Source organism: Solanum dulcamara, chromosome 1 (genome assembly GCF_947179165.1).
Source record: "Solanum dulcamara chromosome 1, daSolDulc1.2, whole genome shotgun sequence".
Taxonomy (NCBI): domain Eukaryota; kingdom Viridiplantae; phylum Streptophyta; class Magnoliopsida; order Solanales; family Solanaceae; genus Solanum; species Solanum dulcamara.
Genome location: NC_077237.1, coordinates 1,279,017 through 1,300,921, shown reverse-complemented (window position 1 = coordinate 1,300,921; position 21,905 = coordinate 1,279,017). Strand labels below are relative to the sequence as shown.

Here is a 21,905-nt window from a genome sequence, read left to right as displayed (position 1 = left end):
GGAATTGGAAAAGTTAGGGATAGTTTTGAAAAGTATCAAAATCTTTTTGTCGTTATTTGGAAAATTAGATATTTTTTAAGGACTGTAATTGTCATTTTCGGTAAGTTGGTTCAGTTAATTCTTTTGGGTCGGGTCGACTAACCGAAGTTTTGGATCTATTTAGAGGGCCCATTAATTGGGGTAGGAATTTCACAGCGTAGCTTGTTTTGACATCTTCATTTAATTTGCGCACATTGTTTAATTTTTTTTATGGATATATATATATATATATATATATATATATATTTTGGATTTATGGTGTTTGAGAGTTGAAAAAAACAAACTTCAAACAAAATGACTGAAATTGCATATGAGTGACGTTCATGCACAACTGTATGAAAGGCTAAAACTCATGAAAGAATTTTTCGACTTCAGTCATTTTCACATATGTGACTAAGTTCAAGTAATAATGACTGAAGTAAGGTAAATATGACTGAACTTCGATCATATGTGTTTGAACTTTAGCGGTATAAAAACTTTATACGTTAATTATAAAGTTATAGGCTTTGTCAAAACTAACTTTAAACATAGGTGTTTTGAAGTTTTCCGAAGTAGAATACACATGCAATTCTTTTTAAAAGTTAATACAACTTAAATAACGGCATCAAAATAGGATATTCCCATGCACACCATCCACAATATAGAGATTAATTGGGCTTTTCAAAATAGCATCGAGGCTTAATGGGCTTATCAAAATGAGGTCCATTGATTTGTCGAGATATGACATTGGGCCTATTGGTCTTTTCAAAAATAAAAATGGAAGAGCTCAAGTGGGACGTGTTAAAATAAGTGTTGTTACTTGTTACCCGTCTATTTTATTTCTCCTCAATAAAGACGAAATATCACTCCTAAAAGCAAGCTTTTTCTTAACTACGATACCATACCACATATTTTCATTTGTCTTCCTGCTTAAGAAACTAATTCAAATGGAAACCTTTATCAGATAGGTGGCCTAGCTAACATAGTTATCCAGTTTTATATATAAGGTAAGCATTTGATACATTTTAATATAGTGATGTCATAAGCTCTCCCTAATCAACAATAATCGCCTATATTGCTCAACTATACACACGTCAATACGACTAAAACTCATGTCCAATAGATAATGTGATATACTATTTTGTAATTTGTTGAGATCGAACTACTACTTCATATGCAAAACTAATTTATAGGTAATGGCAAAATGAAATGATAGAAAAGGAGTAAACGATTAAAATCATAATGAACCATCTGGAATTTATTTTCGATGGGCAATAAAAGTCTTTTTTTTAAGAAAAACAAATATTATTAGTTAAGTCACCGATCAATCAATTTATTTATAAAAATAGTTTCCCCGTGCCTTGGCTGGTGGACTTTTCGAAAAATGTCATGTGAGATGTATTTGGCTATTTGCTATAAAAATTGGTCTTGTAGACTATTCAAAATTTTATTTTTGTTAAAAAAAGATCACTAAAATATAATATTTGATATTTATAAAAGTACCTTTTGAATATTTTTATGGTCATCTTATTATATTCAAAGAATATCTCTCAAAATAATATATGATTTTTCTTCACAAAAGATCGCTAAAAATAAGAGATTTATAAAAGTACCTTTTGAGTTTTTTGTATGGTCATTTTATTCCATATTCAAATAATAAAAAGATCTCCAAAAAATAATATATGAGATTTAGAAAGATCGTTTGATTTTTTTATATGGTTTCTATTCTATATTCAAATTATGGATTCCTTCAAATTATAAATGAGGATACGACTTGGAGGCTCCATGACTAAAAATTTATGAATTCTAAATGTTAATCGTATCTATTACAATTTAGAAAATTATGCCAACTCTTTCTTTACTCTACCTTAGAAAAGAGCAAAAAGAAATTGTATCAACTATTAGAAAACGTAGTTTCAACTAAAAGAATATAATCAAGTTGTAAAAGGTCTTTTTTATATACTCATAATTCTGTTTTAACAGATCAAGAAGAGTATTTATCATTGTATATTGATTTACTTAAATCTAAATTTTTCCAACACTGAATTCTAGCTCTTTGAGTTATTATATTTTAAATTAATCATTAACATTAAAATGCATTTTTTAAGACAAATACAACACATATATATATGTTTTGGATGAATTCGTACCTTCTCTTCTAACTCCGTCTCTGATCTTATCTTTATTATATTATTGAATTATTTATTGATTATAAATAATATTCTCTCTAATAATTGTTTTTAAATTAGCATAATTGAATCATATTGACCAAATAAAAAGACGTTGCTTGCATTATAAACTGAACACCAAGTCCCACGTTATCTTCGCATTCTTAGAGATATTCTTTCCATCTCAAATTATTTATTGTTTTTTTCGTTTACATGATTCCTTAGAAAATATTAGTGAGAAAAAGTTTTGATTATTTTATCGTTATTTATGTTTTCAGATATAATCTTTTTTCATTGAATATTTATTCTAGTGAAGTATTTATAATCTTCAAGAACGTACTATTACTATTAATTAAACATAAAATCAAAACAAACTAATTAATTTTATTTTGAATTTTTAAAATTATAAATAATTTGCGATAACTAAAAAGGAAAATCTAATGGACTAAGCTCCTGATATGCACGAGGTTTAACAAAGAATTGGACCACAAAAAATTATTGTATACAGTCTTATTCTGTATTTAATTTGTTGTTTCCATAAATCAAAGTTGTAATCTTCTAATCAAATAATTTAAAATAAATTATTTTTGATAATCGTGATAAATAATTTGAGATGGAGGAGTACAATTCATCTTCAAGTTGGATTCAACTAATATTAATGAGTCAATATAAGAAGAAAAAGAAGGTGAAGTTGTCGGCACGCAACTTGTTTTGTGATCTAATTAAGAATATTTTTATTTTTTCTTATTAACACATGATATTTATACAAATTTATTAAGGATTCAAAATATATTCTTTGTTGAAATTTCATGTTAAGAATATTGCATTGTGTTGAATCCAACCTGAGGATTAATTTACTAGTTTAGAAACTAATTATTTAAATGCATTCTAGTTTATAATATTATGAATTGAATCTTATCAGATTTTGATGCGTTCAAATGCATGTATCTCGAGATATATAAGGTCAAAATTAGGTGTAATTTATCCTAGATATACTGTATTCCGGTAAGGACTCGCATGTATTTAGGATACATAGACACATCTCGCTCGCCTCCCTCCCATTTCACTAACCACTCTCCTATGTATCTGGTATCTCAGTGTATCTGATATCTCAAAAACTTGCGAATCACACCAGATACATACATATATTTGTATCTATTGTAACTAGATTCGCATGTATCTGAAATATAATACCATCTCGCTCACCTTCCTCCCTACCTCGTTCGTTTTCTCCCTATTTTTAGTGTATTTGGTAGTAAAAATAAATGTATCTATGTGTATCTTCCTCAACATGTAAAACAACTCTTAATTCATGATAAAATATGTAATTATTTGAAAGTATAGATAAAATTAATAAATATAATATGAATATACGTCTAATAAAATAGTTTCTCCTTAAATTGTATATATTATGTATTAGTTTACTATAAAATTCACGAATAAGCTTAAGTTGTATATTATTTAGTGATTATTTTTACTTTTACAAGGATATATGATGTTGAAAATTACATAACTATTGTCAACTTATATTAAATTATTACGTGAAAAGACAAATCACAAATGTGCTGAATAAGATGAAACGAAGGTATACGTGTATATATTGACAAAAAAATAAGTTTGATAAGTTATAATTAATCAAAAACCTCCTCCAAGTAGTGCTTATCTTCTTCTTTTATGGGTCAAAATTAGGTAGTGTTTATCACCACTAGTTTTTATTTGATGAGTTAAAAAGGGAGAAATTTGATCGAACTCAATAATTTTAATTTTATTTGATATAGAAATTTGATCGAACTCAATAATTTTAATTTTATTTTAATATTTATATCAAAAAAGTTATTAAATATATGTACGAAATAAAATTCTGAACCTAGCTAATTTCTATACATGATGGTCGATCCGCCCCTTTTTAGATCAATATTTTGATTTTTCTTTATTTTTAAAATTTGTGGAAAATATAGTTGTTAATTAAAATATTAGACTATCATCTAACATTTATAAAATTTCAGAACGTGCAGATCTAACATTAATTTTCTTGTAATTTTTTTAATTTATTCAACAAAAAAGGTCTAAAAATTGCAAGAGAAAAAAAAAGTCGTTTGCTAAATAGTCATACAAAAGAGACAATAGGCATAATCTTTTTATTGCTATTTCTATCTTAAAATTTATAATTAAACTTGAATTCTGATTCCGCATTTTTATATAAAAATAACACAATTTTATGTGGATATGATGGAACATTATATGTCATGACTAATTTTTGTGTCCACAACTCCAATTCAAGGCTTTAAGCCCTCCTCCACTTTGCTTGCTTTATGTGATTCCATATGGCCTATGTTGGTATCTTTAAAGTTCTATAACTATATCATATCATTAAAAGTTCTCAATAATTGAAATTTGGACATATCACATGAGTTCTTGTTGTATGTAAATAAAAGTTTCACATTAATACATAAATAGAAAAAATAAGTTAATATACAAAGTTTAGGAATATGCTTAATATAATGGTGTGAGATATATATTTTTCAAAAAATCCTACAAAATTAGTTCAAAGCGGATAATATTACATTATGTTAAGAGTATTTTTGAATTGATTTATCCTAACAATTGATATCATAGCATATGATTCGATAGAACGAATACATATTCATATATTGTTACTACGAAAATAGTTGATGTAGTAATAATATTCTGTACAATAACAATATATCCATCCAATATGATTCTACAAATAATATTTGTACTTTGTGAGAAAAAAATAAAATTATATATTCGCCTCAATTTACCTTTCACATGAAACAAACTCGAAAAGATAAATTCATCACCTCTTAATTTATGATATATTAATACATCAGCATGTAGGGCCACTTGGAAGATTTAGAGAAATAAATAAATTATAATCAATTAATTATTGCTAAACAAAGAAATAATGCAATTAAATAAATAAGACAGAAGATGATAGTATTGTTGTATCTATTCACATTCATCATCTCTTGTTTTCTACATAAAAATAAAATACACTAAGAGTACGATCAATTAAAAAAATTAAACTCAAGCTTGAAAGCTTATATTAATTAATTATTAAGAATTGAAGCTCAAGTGGAAGTGTGCAAATAATTTAAAGAGGAAATAATTTTACCATAAAAAATATATCGAATGATTGAAATCCTTCGTTCATAATTAAAAAATAATTTTAATTTTTGAACCAAACAACGTTTCAATGCATAGAGTATGTTATCTTGCTTAATGAGTTTTAAATTGCTTGATCAGTAAATTCTAAATATTGAATACCTAAAAAAGATGAAAAAATAAAAAAAAATTAGATCTGATATTCGCTAACATGAAACAAAAATGTTTGAGGTATCCAAAGGATATGATGCAGTGGATGAGATTGTTCTCTATTAATCAGAATTCTCGAATTCGAGTTCTGAATATGAAAAAATTTCTTGATAAAGAGCATTTCCCCCCAAATGGACCCTATACGACGTAAATTCAAATTAGTCAGATTTCAATATGGATATCAAATGCCGAATGAAAAATCAAAAAAAAAATATAAAAAATATTGGGAGGTCAAATTGCACATGAACAGCCACGAGACCAACCACGTAGTGTTTTAACTATTTAATATCCCTCTCCAATTAATTATTTCTCCTATTTCAATTTATTTGTTATATATATTTTTAGTCCATTTTTTTTACAATTCTTAATTCTAACTTTTCACTAACATTATAATATTAAAGAGATTTTTTGGTACATGACTCATTTTATCTATTTTTAATTTAAGATCACAAGATTCAACCGTATTTTTTATTTTTTAAAATTTTCCATCAAAAATTAAAACGATAAAAATATTAAGAGAAATTCAAATCAGATAAATAAATTAAAGCCAGTTTTTTTTTCTTCACTTTTTGGTGTGCCAAAATAGCTTCACGCAGCAGCAACTCAAATCTCACCTTTCACTTCACCATGCTACTTGTGATCTCCCACCTTCTTTTCACAATAATTTTCCATTTGGCATTCTTCATCTCCACACAATCCCTTATACCAATAATGGTACACCCCACTAAAAAGTCACCATTAATTATAGGTTTCGAGTTCGAATATTAAATTGAATCACTTTTGATGAGTGAAAAATATTTTATTTAGAGGAGGATCTAGATTATGAATTCATGCAAATTTAGTAATTTTTATTTAGATTTTGTATTTTTTCTATTTTAATTTATGTGACGCTTATTTTTTTTAGTTCGTTTCACAAAATAGTATTATAAAATTAGGTCTTACGTCTAACTCAAACTTTTCAAACTAGCTCAAAGAAATAAGGATTGTCAAGAGACCATCCATTTTATTAACTACTGACGTGAGATTTTTCATTTCTTCGTCATATACTAATATTTAATTAAGGGAAAAGACTCAAATATGTCATCGAACTTTGAGAAAAGACTCTATTTATGTCATTCGCTAAAAGTTTGGCTCATCTATGTCATTACTCTTTGAGAAAAAGCTCATCTATGTCATTATTTTTTGACTTCGATTTACTCAAAACCAGCCAAATAACTTTTGACACTTTTCTATTGGAATTTTGAATGAAATATACATTTTTTGCTTCTTCTTCTCCAAAAACACATGAATAACTTTAAATCTCATTTTATCATTAATGAGTTTCATATCTTATATTAAATCACAAGTTTCAAAAATATTAATTTCATTTTTAAGCTTTATGTCGTCAAACGAAATGAATCTTACCAGACTTGTGTCTAGTTTCGCCTAAAATTATGGGTTCATACTCTTAAAGTTATAAACTCAATAATTTTTATTTAAATCTTACATTTTTGTTAAAAAATTTATTAAATATTTGATATAAAACAAATCATTACTTTATATAACTTTAAAATCACTTAAAAGTTCATAAAAATCAAATCTTGAATTTGGACGAATCCGAACACTTGTCCTGGTGTGGGAAAAAAGGGAACAGTGATCTACTAATTGTCATGATCCAAAGATTGCTAAAATGGATCATGATTTACAAAGTAAAAACAAACTTTTGTTTTTCTTAATCTTTCTTTCTTAAGAATTGATTATTTTTTTTGTCAACATCAAACAGCACCAACTACCAAGCTTATTTTTCCATCTGTATCAACTTTTTGGTTAATTAATTGTATATATATAGTTTTTGGTTCAAGTCACATCTTGAAGGCTTGATTATATTACTAAATTCCCAATTGGGATTGTTAAAAAAATTGAATCTTGAAATTTTCTATATTCATTTGATTGATTTTGTGTTATTTGGGTTTTTCATATAATGCCCAACAAGTGTTTGTTGTAAGTTCTAGCTGAAGAAATTGTAAAAATGGAAGAAGGTGAAACAGGAATGTTGTTACAGAGTAACAAAGAATTACTTTCTTCAGGTTATTCAATACATGAAAATTCTGAAGAAATCAAGAAGATCAAATCAGCTCTTACATGGGTTTTTCTTGATCAATCAAATATATGGAGGGCTGGTCTTTCTTGGTCATTTTTTTTCATTCTTACAATTGGGATTCCATTAGTATCTCACTTTATGTTTGCTTGTTTAACCTGTGATACTATGCATCAGAGACCTTTTGATGCTCTTGTTCAAGTTTCTTTATCACTTTTTGCAACTTTATCATTTGTTAGTCTGTCTAGCTTTGCTCGAAAATACGGGATTCGGAAGTTTCTGTTTCTTGATAAATTGTATGAAGATAGTGAAAAGGTTCAACAAGGATACACTCAACAGCTACATGTAAGTTGATTTCCCCCTTCTTGTTTTACTCTTCTTTGGCAGATTGTTTTATGTGTTTGGAACAAGCGCTTATCATCATGCCAAAAACTATTGTATTATGTGTTAGGATCAAACGCTTACCGTCATGCCAAAAGCTATTGTGTTATGTGTTGGATCAAGTGGTTAGTATCATGTTAAAAAGCTATAGTTGATAGCAAAGACGCAACTGTATTTCTTAACTAAGCTTAGCAAACAAACGCCATGTTCGATGACATTATGGTTGTTAATGGTGGTGGATGCAGGATTTTTGACAAGGGGCTCAACATCTACTATGTATCAAAAAATAATGGATCTTTTATAAACAGTGTGGTTTTACAACGAAGGGGATTTGGATGAACCCCTTTTGCCCCTCTAGCTCTGCCCCTGCTTGTTAAGTTAGATTTATGGATTGCTTCAACTTCTGATTTTGGGATTGATTCAAAATGTCTTTGCTGATCTTTTCAAGTTTTCACAAGTTAACGGTTTGTATATTGAGTCCCTAGGTTATTGTTGAAGATATGATTAAGTATATAAATGTGTGCACTCTCTCTAATCACTTAAACTTTTAGATGAAATAGGTGCAACGGTGTTGGGTTGAAATCTTACTCAACCATTAAGCACACATATTTGGCCTATTAAAAGGACCATGCTTGCATGTGAGGGGGCGTGTTGAATATATGATTTAGTAAATAGAAGTGTTCCCTCTAGTCTAAGATTTTAGATAATGTGGTCATACAATTCAACAGTTCTCTCATAAGTAGAAAGAACTGATCAATGCGTACTATTTTATAGCTTTTTCTTATGATTTAAGCTAACGGTGTCCTGTCAAATAGTTCCTAGTAAAATTTTCAGCCTGTTTGATAATCGTTGGAGAATCCTCAGTTTTAAGTGGATTACGAAATGTTAGTATTGAGTTGACAAATACTGCTGATGCTAGTGGCCTTGGAAAACGCTTCAAATTCGTATCTTGACGTTTTCTATTATTAGTAAAGAACCAAATGTTTACATAGGCCCTTTTTAACCCAAATCCTGAATTTGTATAGGTACTAAGTTGGCCTTGATACACGTCTGGTTTGTCGATTGAAGTGCTTGGCTTGCTTTTAGTGGGGGAAACTAGTGATTTTTTCTTTTATCCTTGAAGAGTGGGCAAAGATGGTGGTTTATCTGATTTTAGTTGCACCTATGCATAAAAAATCAAAGAGATAGTTTGAGTATACTCAGCTGATTTCCCTAGACATGTACTTATACTCAGCAGCATAACAGTTTCTCCTTTTGTCATGCAGAGGTCGGTGAAGATCCTGTCATGTTTTGTTCTCCCTTCTTTTATTGCTGAGAGTATTTACAAGATATGGTGGTTTTCCTCGGGGGGAACCCAAATTCCTTACCTGTACAATGCTGCTTTGAGCAATATCTTCGTATGCATGCTGTTAATATGCTCCTGGCTCTACCGGATATCAATTTCCTTCCTTGTATGTGTCCTATTCCGGTTAATATGCTCCCTGCAGATCCTTAGACTGGAAGAGTTTGCTCAAGTTTTTGAGAAAGAATCTGATGTCTCGTCAATCATGATAGAGCATCTCCGAATCAGAAGAAATCTTCGGGTCATTAGCCATCGGTTCAGAGTTTTCATTTTGTCAACTCTCATACTAGTTACCATAAGTCAGTTTCTTGCCCTGCTTCTTACAACTGAGCCTAGCTCCACTGTGAACATCTTTACAGCCGGTGAACTTGCGGTAATACTCATTCCTATCTTTTTGTATGAATTCATTTCTCTTTTATTGAGTATGTAGCTGCAAACGTTATTACGTCCTGTTTTGACATTATATACATGTTATGCTGCAGTTGAGCTCACTTACTCTGGTAACTGGACTTTTCATGTGCTTACGTAGTGCAGCAAAGATCACACACAAAGCACAAGCCGTGACATCTCTTGCTGCCAAATGGCATGCTTGTGCGACAATCAGCACCTTCGATGACATGAATGAGGAAACTCCCACGGCTCAGACTGTGACACCTCAGGTGGTATACCCTATCAATCCCAATTGGGACACTGACGAGGAAGGAGACGGAGATGATGTGTTGGACAACACAAATATGGTACCAATTCATGCCAGTACCATCTCTTACCAAAAGAGACAAGCACTAGGTAACTCTAGTCTCTAGCGCGTTTTTTTTTATTTGTTTGAATTCTTTTACGTCTTTTGGTATTGACGACATTGCACCTTATTAATCTCGGTTATGGAAAAATTTGTTGCAGTGACCTACTTCGAGCATAACAAAGCTGGAATCACGGTGTATGGTTTCATGTTAGATCGGACATGGCTTCATACAATTTTCGCCATTCAGCTTTCTCTTACACTCTGGATACTCAATAAAACAATTGGTATTTCGTAAATCCCAGTCAACGACATGGTCTGCAGTATGTGTTTTTAGATGTACAAAAATCTGTGCTATCGATACGTAGAGAAACTACTATATAGTATATATTTATATCCTTCATGCCCAAATTTTGCTGATTTTCTTCCTAACTATTGTATTCACTGTTGATAATGGTGTCATAATGATGCCCTTCCTGGATTGTCGAGTGTACTATTTGTTTATATCAATTTTATAAAAGGAAGTGAAATTTTGTTAAGAGTAAAATGATTTTTTTTATTTTGTGTACGTACAAAAGTTGTTTAATCCCCTTTGACATTTTTTTTTTAATCCTTGTTTGGATTCTTCGTTCCGCCGCTACAAGCAAGGAAAATGCACTCGGAGAATTGTTTTGTCGTATTAGATCATTGACATATCCTTTTTAGTTATATCGTGGTTCGACCCGATTTTCCACGTCCGCTTTTCTCCTCTTCAAGTTGAATTGAACAAAAATAATCCGAATTTTGATATTATCTTATAATGTATGGTTAATTAACCAATCAAAGCCTATAATCATTACCAATCACAAGTCGAGTTTATATCAATTGCTTGTTAAACATTTTTCTTGATAATTAATACCTAGTAAAAACAAAACAAAAACACTTAAAACATGAAAAAATTATATTGTATCTTTCAATTTATTTTTGTTACATTTTTTTTAGTTCATTTCAAAACATTAAAGAATGTTTCTTTCTTTTTTGTCAATTTTTAAATTTAACTTTCCACATGACATGTTTAAGATCATAAGATTAATTTTTTTTTTGGTACATATATCTTTAGTTTAAGATCATAAGATTTGAAAATCTTCTGTACTTTTTTAAATTTCGTGTAAGTCAAAATATACAAAAGATTAAAACGAATGGAGTAATATTTAAAATAATTTCAAAAAAAAACTGCATCTCAAAAATAATTTTAAATATACTAATAATTCTGCATCTTAAAAAATTAGAAAAATATACTTTAAATAAAAAAATAAAAAATTTATGGCATCCAATTTATTTTTGATTTTAGGCCACTGATTAGTTTTAACTGTCACTGCTCCAAACTTGCTAACCCCGAATTAGGCATGAAGCTGCCATCAGTGTTAATCTTGATAAATTTCCCAAGAGGAAAAACCCAACTGATGAAAATAGGTTGTCTATCAATAACTCTTAATCAATTTTGAGAATAATCAACTCTAGTGATTGGTAAAAAATATGTATTTTGACAATACATTGGATGCACTATAAGGTTGCCATTTTTGGTTTTGTAGTAAGTACCTAAAATTGCACTCAATCAAGTAACCATAGTATAGTTACAAATATATAGCGTTGGAATTTACTAAGCTAGGAAATAAGCCAATGCTAAGTTGTTTAGGATTTGATATTAATTATTTATTTGTCCTAGTTTATATTGAAATAAGTTTTCTATTCTTAATTTAATTTGGTTTCGTAGTAGAATTAATGACAAAATGCCTAAAGACCCCGTGAAGTTGAAGTTTTTTATGTAGTGCACACCTAAATTACAACCCTTTTAAATACCCTTGAACTCATTTATTCACCTATTGCGTACCCCTCAAGTTTAGGGGGTCTTTAGGCACTACATAAACTATGAGAAGTCTTAATTATTCTCTCAAAAATGAATTTTTAAAACTATTTACCCCCAAACTATGAAAGTCTTAATTACCCCCTCAAACGTGGATTTTGAAACTATTTACCCCTAATATGCCACATGATACAAGAAAATTATTCCGTCCAATTTCTATGACTCACTTTCATTTTTAGTCAATTCCAAAAAGAAGGTGACCTAAGCAATCTTAGCTGAAGTAACCTTATGAGTAGATTAATAACCCGTCTATTTATTAGCTCATTCTGTTTTTATCCGTTCAAATTCAACTCAACCTATAACATGACACCTTTAAATAATCTGGATAATTTATTAGATAAAACATTTGATCATATCATGCAATAAACACAATACAATATATTCATCAAGTCTAATGAAATGATCATAGTCTTCTTAGATATTTCTGTATTCCACTTCATGAGATAGATAACACTGCATTTTCCAAAAAACAAACCAATTAGTAAAATAATAAACTGATCTTATTAAGTTAAAATTAGAATAAATGGTAATTTAGCCATGAACTTAATTTACCTTCACTTAATTGACAATTAGAGGTTTCTTATGGGAAATTGAATGGTACTTGTGACTATTATAATTTGGTCTTCTGAAAACCATCATCTCAGTATTCTTGTAATACTTCAATTTGAACTCTCTAGTTGATGATGAACCTTTTAATCTGCTCAAGCAATTAGGAATCAAATTAAATCAGGATTAGTATGATTAACCTTACCGGCATGAAGATATTGTCATGAAACTATTTCACTTGTGGAATTTGAAACTTCATGATAGTAACAGCTATATTTTCAATTTCAAGATCGAAAAGTCGTTAGTAAATGTTATTTCTGTATATAATTAAGTTCACCATCAACACATTTGTGGCTAAGGGTGACAAATATAAACAAATATAACCACGAAACTATATTCCACTCAAAATATAACCCAATTCATCCATTTGACTGACTGATTTACCCAAGTTCCTTTTTAGGTCACCATGCAGATTTTGTTCCTATTTTTAAAGGTTGTACAAAATAGCCTATGAGACTAGGACTGACAAAATATTAGAGTGTCGTTTAACGTCTACAAAATCTATAAGATTTTTAGTATAGCCAAGAGATCTTTAGATCATAATCTAAAAGGTTCATAAATTGTAAAAGAAATAAAAAGATATAACTGGCAAAAAATATTACATTTGACTGTCAATAATTTATCAACATGAGTTGTAGTCTGATGGTTTGAGATTCATTCATTCTTTACTAGAGGTTTTAGGTTTGAGCCCCTTAGCTCGGGAACAGAAAAAGTTCTCATTGGAAGCATTGCCTCCAGAAATAGGCCTTGAAACACATTAATCCAGATTTAATTTAGACAAATCTCAATACGAATATCGAACACCGAGCGGAGAAAAAAAGGTCCCATGACAAAAAGTTGTAAAATAACAAAGTGAACAACAATTAAAAGAGGGAGGAAAATATTACTTTTTGCAATCCACATTAGGATCAATAGGAATAGAAAGGTTAATGTTGCAAAGTTGAGGAATTTGCTTAGCTCTTTCTTCAATTACTCCAATAGCTAAAGCTTCTTTCTTGAGACATTCACAAATACTTTGAAGCTTCAAATCATTATCAAAAGTAACCATTTTCATTAATCCCTTAACACCATTGCAACAATGACCACCAATATCACTCTTTCCCATTAAAAAACCTTTGCATGGCAAAAGCTTAACAATGGTATTAGGGCATTGATCATTGCCATTAACACAACTAATTGCAATAATTAGAGCTAAAAACACGAACTCCAAAACAAAAATCGAACGACCCATTTTGGTAAAAATAAATTATTTGTGATGGAAATTTCAAGATTTTAGCATTTATTTATAGTAGAAATATTAGGTTGAAGTCCTTGCAAAAAAGTGTAACGTAAAAATGATTAAAGTGAAAAAACCCTTGGATTTTACATGTGAGCATCTAACTTTTAAAAAATGTGAATTATGACCATATGTGTAATAGTAGCATAAAACATGTGTAATACACTTCATTATGATTTTTGAAGAAAGAATTAAAGAAAAGAAAAAACTATCACTGTGAAGCTTTTACAAAAAGGATTTATCATATGTTGCTAATTTATTTAATGGTAAAAAATACAATTAATTTTTTTTTTTTTTTATGAGTTTCATTCTTTAACAATCTATTGTTCTGTTTACCTACCTAAAGTATCAATTTTTTGCGAGTTTTATACATCAACTATCACTTCTTTTATATTAGAACACACCTTGATGTTGAGTTGGCCTATACACTCTTATTGTCGATTGAAAATAAATATTTGGCCAACAACATCGAGGTATGTTTAGATGCAAAAAGTGCTCTCAATTTTTTTATTTTTTATATCAGTTTTTCATAAAAATCAAGGTAGTCTGTCTATTTTCAAACCAACCCACCATTTTTTTAATGTAGTTGAATCTGTCAATTTTGGATCGATTTTAACGGAGGCAATTTGTTGATTTCTTTGAACTAATCCACCATTTCTCGACGCAGTCTAATCCGTCTATTTTGGGTCAATTTTTGTCAAAAAATTGAGGATATCTATCTATCATTTTTCGATGTATTTTTAGAAGTACAACATTGTCATTATAGAGGAGTTTGACTATATTATAGTAGATGTAAAATTATCTTGAATTCTTTGTAGTTCTTGATTCTTTATTTTGAATTCTCATGAAAATCTTGATTTCACTACTACGTACTTCAAAAATGCAACAAACTTTTTTAGAAAGACATGTTTAAATAACTGCTGTTAAAAATGTGGAGATTAAAAATCATTTGTTTATAAAATTATAAATATTGTGAGATTAAAAGGATCAAATCCGAAGTTGGTTTTCAAGGACCATAATTAACAAATTTGGGATTAAATTTTAGTCATGTTAATATGTTTTAAGCAAATTAAATCTCAATTGATTTGTAACTTAAGTTAAAAATACAATTAAGCTATGTGTTATAGCGTGTTAAATTATATTAATAACATATAAATTAAATTTACTTACATCGTTGCCATTAGTGTACAAATTAAATCTAACTTGAATCAACTTATTAACCATTCAACTAAAATTTAATTGTTAGGATCAAGATGAAGGATGCTTTTGCAATAATTAAAAAGAGAGAAAGGGAGAGAGAAAAATGTTATTATTGAAATTGAAATTCACTAACTATGCAACACAACCATCATTTTCCAGATGGAAATGCATAAATTTTTATAGAACATGTATTTAATTTATTCTTGTTTTGGTGATGGTGCGGGATGCCAAGTTGGAGAAGGCCAAATTGGAGGATCATTCTCGAATTTTACAGCTCGATAATTTTTTATGGTGTCTTAAATCTTTGCCCTCCTTTATGTGGTGGACAAACCCAATATTGACCATCACTAAGACAATGACTTGCTCTTGGGGGATCATAATCTTCAATGGGGACTAAAGATCTAGAGTGGCCACTTTTGAAAGAAACAATTATCAATATCAAAGTAAGAAATGTTGTGAAAGAGATTGAGTAAAGAGCCATTTCTTCTTTAGCCTAATTTGTCTATGTTTTCAATAGTGAGTGTAAAATCATCATGTTTTTTCTACATTATATAGGTGAAGAAGTGATGAAGCTCATTATTATTTATGAAATCTATAGGAAATCTTTTCTTATTATATTTGTGTTTTTTGGATGATTCATTATTATTCTTTACTTGAAAAATTTATAGGAAAATTTCATTAATTATATAATCCAAAAACCATTTTGACTGAATTTTGGTGTAGGGAGAATTATAGTTTTGGTCCCTCAATTAATATAAAATTTTAATTTTGATTCTTATGATATTTTGCTAAAACACTTTGAACCTTCAATTAATTAAGGTGATGCACTTTTAATCTTCTGTCAAGTGACTCTTCACAAATTTATTGCAATATCATCAAGCTATTTTTACATTATATAATTGCAGTAGTGATGAATTTGATTATTATGAAATATATAGGAGAACCTTCATTATTGTTCCTTACTTGAGAAATATATAGGAAACCTTCATTAATTATTGCTTTAATGGTCAAAAATACGGATCACGTATTATGTTTTTTGTGATTTTTCTAATTTGAACTATTAAATATTAGCTTTATCTACCTGAATTATTACTAACTATTTATCAAAATACAATTCGATGATGTGTGCATTATACTCTTTTTTTTGTTTAAAAATGGTGCCAAGCAGCACTCCACATGGATAATTAAAGGAATTAATTATAATTTTTCTAAAAAAATAATTACACCTGATGTATTATTTTATTTTTTTGTAATTTTTTATTTGAATTATCGGGTGTTTATGTTTCCTACTATATCTACACTAATAATTTATCAAAATACACCTCGTAATTAATGAGTCAGTTGCCGTGTGGATAAAATTTTACGGGCAAATTAATTTGCCACGCACCTTTTGATGATTGTATTCAAATATTTGATCTAGTCAGCTTCGAGGTGTATTTTAATAAACAATGGGTGATTCTTCAAATAGAAAATGCATATACCTAATTGTTCAGATAGTAAACTCTCAAGAACATGATACTGCAGATATGTTTTTGAGCATTAATTTTTAATTATTTAGTCCAAGATCTATTTTAATTACATTTTGATATAAAGATAATTATAGTATGGTCCCTCAAGTATTATTAAATTTTAATTTTGATTCTTATGATATATAATTAAACTCTTTAGACCTTCAAAATAATTGAAGTGATGCACTTTCAAAATATGCCTGTGACACTTCACAAACAATTGCATTATCAATCATGACAAATTTGGTTTAGCCTAATTTGTATGTTTTTAGTAATAATCAAATCCATCAAGCTCTTTCTACCTACATTATATAACATGTTAAGTTGTTTTAAAACGAATTATAATGTGTTTGTAACGTCTCTAATTATATAAATACTCCTTAGTAAATATATTATGTTTTACTCATTTTTTATGAACTTGAAATTTTGCGAAATTTTAAAATTTGCTTACAATAGATTGAGATTGTAGTTTAGGGGATCGTATTGGGGTATTTATGTAAACTACTAATTATAATTTTTTTTTACATATATATATATATATATATGTATGTATGTATTTGGGTTGCCCATTTTTACTTTTTGGGGCTAACACCTTTCTAGTAGATGCTAGGTGATAAGTATCGCTTTGGAAGACTTTCTATTACACTTTCTCTCTCAATTTTGAATTCTTAAAGCCAAGGAGACACTTTGAACCCTCTCTCCAGCATAATCCCTCACAAATTTATCAAGAAAACTTGTCCTTTCAACTAGAACTCAAAGCAACCCCTCTCTTGTGGTAAGTGTTCAAATCCATTTTTGGGACTGTACAGCTAGTAGTAACTCTTGAATATCTTGTTGTGTAGACCTTTTATTTTAGTAAATAAATATGTTTTGGAAAGCCAAAACGTGTACCTACAACTCTTATGTTTATGTTGGAACCTAGATTTGTTGTTATTAAGTCGGAAAAAAAAGGATGAAACATAGGACAAGTTCTGTCCAGATTCTTGATTTTAAAATCCCTCATGTATAACTGTTAGTTTTTTCATGATATCCTTTTGTACAAAATGTGTTTTGTGGTGATTTCTTTTGGGTTGCAAAATTAAGACAAAGATCTAAAATTTTTATGAAGGGCATAAAGTCCATTTTTGCCTTTTTATTTTTAAAATTTAGATACAACCTGAGGTACTTGGCTTGCCGAATTTACTATTTTGGTAACATAATTCGATTGAAAATATTCTAGGCTTATATTTTTATGATAAATCTTATTTTCTGTCAATATTATGGATATTCTGAAAATTAAAGAGGGCATTTAATGATAATTTCAAGGTTGTTTATATCGGGTTCAAGTTGAGGAACTTGAGACATTGATTGGTCTATGGTTTGAACTCTTGAAGTCGTATTGGATTGTTGTATGCTAAAAGACTGAGGTTTGTGTATAAACTTGTACTCTACTCTTGTTACATATTGGTATATTTGGAAGCCTATCTTGTGATGTTTGTTATTTCTTGTTACTTTGTATTATCATGTTGGTATCTTGGAGACTTGCAAGACACTTGTTTAACTCGCCCACTTATACGGATTGCTCGATCACTTGAAATTCGTGTGGACTTTGTCCTTCTTGTGGCTGTGACTCTATCACTATTGTCATGCCTCTTGATTCAGACCCTTTGTCATCTTGATTATGAATTTTTAGTTCATCTTAAGTATGGAAGTTGTCCATTTTGAGTACGAATTAGGAAATCATTTTTAACATGGTTCTTGGTTCTCTTGATTATTGGGTCTTTACCCTTCTCGATACAAGGCTCCGGTCCTTCTTGATACTTGATCATGTTTAGTGTGACGGCATGATGTACATAATGGGCGAAACTTGGTGCTAAATCTTGTAAATGGTTCTATGAATTATTGGCACTAAAACTTTTAAATATAGAACTTGATACTCGTGATATATTTGTTGGCTTGATTTATTTATTATGTGTACATTTGTGCTACTCATGCCTTGAGAAAATAAATTGGAGAACCTAAAGGCTTCAAACTTGTAGCTTTGCACCACTAAGCTTTATGCTTAGCGATAATTGTTTCTATCGTAGGAAATGTCTGAGCAGATGCTTGAAGTTGGTCATTGGAGATAAAGTTTTTGGGAGTTTTAAGGAAGATCACATTTGCATATAGGCATCTATATGTTGTAGTTTTTGGGACATGTATATGATCCATGGGGTGCTTGTGTATATGTATTTATGTATTTATTTGTGAGAGTTGATCCATTCATGACACCATGGATTGTAACTTGCAGTTGGTTGCTTGTTTTGTTATTTTGCGGCATGTAAATTCCAACTTTTATGATGTACTAAACTTACCGTTGGAGTTGAAATATTTGTATGAAGCATGAATAAGTTAACTTTGTTACTTATAAGTTGGTAGTAGTTTATAGCATGAATTATAGAGATATGAAATGATACATGGATGTCTCGTAAGTTATTTTCTTAAATTATTTTGAAGAGTCGCCCCGTCCTAAATTGGAACTTTTATTTGATTTGATTGAGATCAAAGAATTTTAAAATGGCTAAAATATTACACCTTTAACTGTTTTTTTGAATGGGCTAAATTTTACTACTAGATTATATAAATATGTTTTTCGAGATTTTTTTTAAAATGTCACGAATATTATATACGGTCTCTTTTTAAGAAGTAGCATCCTCCCGAGAGGATCGCTATAGTGTCCATGTGATGTTTTAAATTGGTGAAAAAATACATTATTAATTAAATTGTTTTATAAATGCACCTTTACAAAATATTGCATAGATGAATTTAGAAATTAAATTAGACCAAATATAACCTTAAACTGTACATTTAGGTTCAAAGATGTCCTTATCCATCTTCCATTATGTTTTGTGTGAAATAAGACTATTTTTGGCCAAATTAAGTAATAGTGGGCGTATGATTGGGTCAAATTAGTAACTGGGGACAAAATTTGGTGTATTTCACATATTTTAAAGATATTTTTGATCATTTTTCATAGTATGAAATGCGGAGAGATTAAGGAACAAATCCAAAGTTGGATCTCAACGACTATAAGAAGTTTAGGATTAAGTTTTAGTTGTGTTATTATGTTTTTAAGATTCTTTATTGATTTGTATCTTTAAATTCAAAATGATAATTAAACTATGTGCTATAACGTTTCAAATTATATTAACAAAAAGCATATGTATCCTTAAATTATGCTCGAAATTTTAAGAACACACATTTTTTATGGAGTCCTATTAACCCCATAAATTATTTTTAAAATATAATAAGGTGACTCAGAGAGTGATTACTCGCATGTGAGAGACAAACAAAAAAGAAGTTAAAAATCTAATTATTATGGTCAAGTTTTTTTTTTTAATTGGACAGGATACAATGGAATAAAAAATAAAAAAAAAAGTTTTTTCTAAGGAAATATACACATGGCGACGCATGTATATCACCGCACACAATTAATTTAACTTGAAATTGGCTCCAAGTCAACAAATAAGGTGCAACAAAATTTTAATCCAAGAACCATTTCAACAACATTTTGTTGTAGGGATCATTATAGTTTAGGTCCCTCAATTATTATAAATTTTGCACCTTTAATCCTTCTATCGGTGATTCTTCACAAATTTATAATTAAGAAGTTTGGAATTAAGTTTTAGTCTTGTTAATATAGAGTAAACCTTTATTGATTTGCATCCTTAAATTCAAAATGATAATTAAATTATTTGTTATAATGTATTAAATTATATTAATAAGGTATAAATCAAATTTTTACACCGTTGCTATTCGTGTATAAATAAATTATTAAATCAAGCTCGAACCAAATTATTAATCATTCAACTAATTTGATTGTCACTATCAAGATGAATGGTTGCTTTTGTAATAATAATAATAATAATTGTTATTATTTGAAATTGTGTATCACAACCATCATTTTGCAAATATAGCTATATAATTTTTTAGGACATGTGGTTAGTTAACTCTTGGTGTGGTGGTGTACCATGGCCTATATCAGGTCTATATGTTGGATTGATACATTCCAATGTATTGGGGTTAATTAACACTTGGTGTGGTGGTGTACCATGGCCCATACTAGGGCTATGTGTTCGCTTGATACTTCCCAATGTATTGTGATTAATTAAATCTTGGTGTGGTGGTGTACCATGACCCATACCAGGGGTATGTGTTGGCTTGCTATGTCCCAATGTGTTGTGGTTGATTAACTCTTGGTGTGGTGGTGTACCATGACCCATATCAGGACTATGTGTTGGCCTGATATGTCCCATTGTATTGTGGTTAATTAACTCTTGATGTGGTGGTGTACCAAGACCCATACTAGGGCTATGTGTTAGGCCTGATCCGTCCCAATATATTGGATCTTACATGTGGATAATCGTTGATCATGGCCCCTTGTTTAGACACACTAGCTCCATGCCCTCGTCTATAGGGTGGGCTAACATAATATTGACCATTACTAAGACAAGGACTTGCTCTTGGGAGGTCATAATCTTCAATGGAGACTAAAGATCTAGAGTGACCACTTTTGAAAGGAACAATTATCAAAATCAAAATAAGAAATGTTGTGAAAGAGATTGAATAAGTGGCCATTTTTGCTTTAGTCTAATTTGCATATGTTTTCAACAGTGAGTACAAAATCATCATACTTTTTCTACTTTATATAGTTGATGTAGTGATGAATCTAATTATCATTATGAAATCTATAGGAAAACTTTAATTAATTTTCCTTGAGAAACAAATAGGAAAATTTTATTATTTATATGATCCAGGAACCAAAAACTTTCATTACTCTTCCTTACTTGAGAAATATATAGGAAAACTTCATTAATTATTCAGTCCAAGAACCACTTCAACTCCATTTTGGGTGTAGGGATAATTGTAGTTTTGGTCCTTCAAATATTGTTGAATTTTGATTTTGATTCTTATGATACTTAACTTTTGAGACCTCCAATTAATTAAAATAATGCACTTTTAATCCTTATGTATGTGATTCTTCAAAAAAGTATCACATTATCAATCATATCACTATTGATTTATTGATATCAATGTTAAATTTATATTATTACTTGATACTTGAGGGCAATATAGTTCTAAAAATAGTCCAAATATAACATATTTTCTACTTAAGGAATCGAAAAAACACTTCTATTTTGATTTAAGATTAGATATGGTAAGTCATATATCATAAGGACTAACATCCGAATTTCACAACTAAGGGACTAAAAATGCCATTGTCCATTTGCATCACATAGGTCCAGTAACACCTTGTTTGGATGGTTGTTACTCTTTGTATTATGTTGTATCGTTAGTTTAGATACAATATTTGTTTTGATTGTTACTTAAATTTC

General features: G+C 29.4%; 2 protein-coding genes across 2 annotated transcripts; one reads left to right on the top strand and one right to left on the bottom strand.

Annotated features, from left to right (window-relative positions):
- Window positions 1-7,023: 7,023 nt before the first annotated feature.
- LOC129896245 (uncharacterized) lies at window positions 7,024-10,600 on the top strand. Its single transcript, XM_055972105.1, has 4 exons — window positions 7,024-7,944; window positions 9,246-9,695; window positions 9,805-10,108; window positions 10,220-10,600. Exons 1-4 carry the CDS (start codon window positions 7,531-7,533, stop codon window positions 10,354-10,356), a joined length of 1,305 nt encoding a protein of 434 aa, XP_055828080.1. The 5' UTR covers window positions 7,024-7,530; the 3' UTR covers window positions 10,357-10,600.
- Window positions 10,601-12,125: 1,525 nt separating this feature from the next.
- On the bottom strand, window positions 12,126-13,807 carry LOC129885848 (non-specific lipid-transfer protein 1-like). Its single transcript, XM_055960301.1, has 3 exons — window positions 13,455-13,807; window positions 12,514-12,658; window positions 12,126-12,414 (listed from the first exon to the last, which is right to left on the bottom strand). Exons 1-2 carry the CDS (start codon window positions 13,796-13,798, stop codon window positions 12,520-12,522), a joined length of 483 nt encoding a protein of 160 aa, XP_055816276.1. The 5' UTR covers window positions 13,799-13,807; the 3' UTR covers window positions 12,126-12,414; window positions 12,514-12,519.
- Window positions 13,808-21,905: the final 8,098 nt, after the last annotated feature.

Coding starts and splice junctions, on each gene's coding strand:
- LOC129896245 (XM_055972105.1), top strand. CDS start 7,531: ATGGAAGAAGGTGAAACAGGAATGTTGTTACAGAGTAACAAAGAATTA. Junction 9,696..9,804: donor TTACAGCCGGTGAACTTGCG/GTAATACTCATT, acceptor GTTATGCTGCAG/TTGAGCTCACTTACTCTGGT. Junction 10,109..10,219: donor CCAAAAGAGACAAGCACTAG/GTAACTCTAGTC, acceptor AATTTGTTGCAG/TGACCTACTTCGAGCATAAC.
- LOC129885848 (XM_055960301.1), bottom strand. CDS start 13,798: ATGGGTCGTTCGATTTTTGTTTTGGAGTTCGTGTTTTTAGCTCTAATT. Junction 12,659..13,454: donor CCTAATGTGGATTGCAAAAA/GTAATATTTTCC, acceptor TTGCTTGAGCAG/ATTAAAAGGTTCATCATCAA.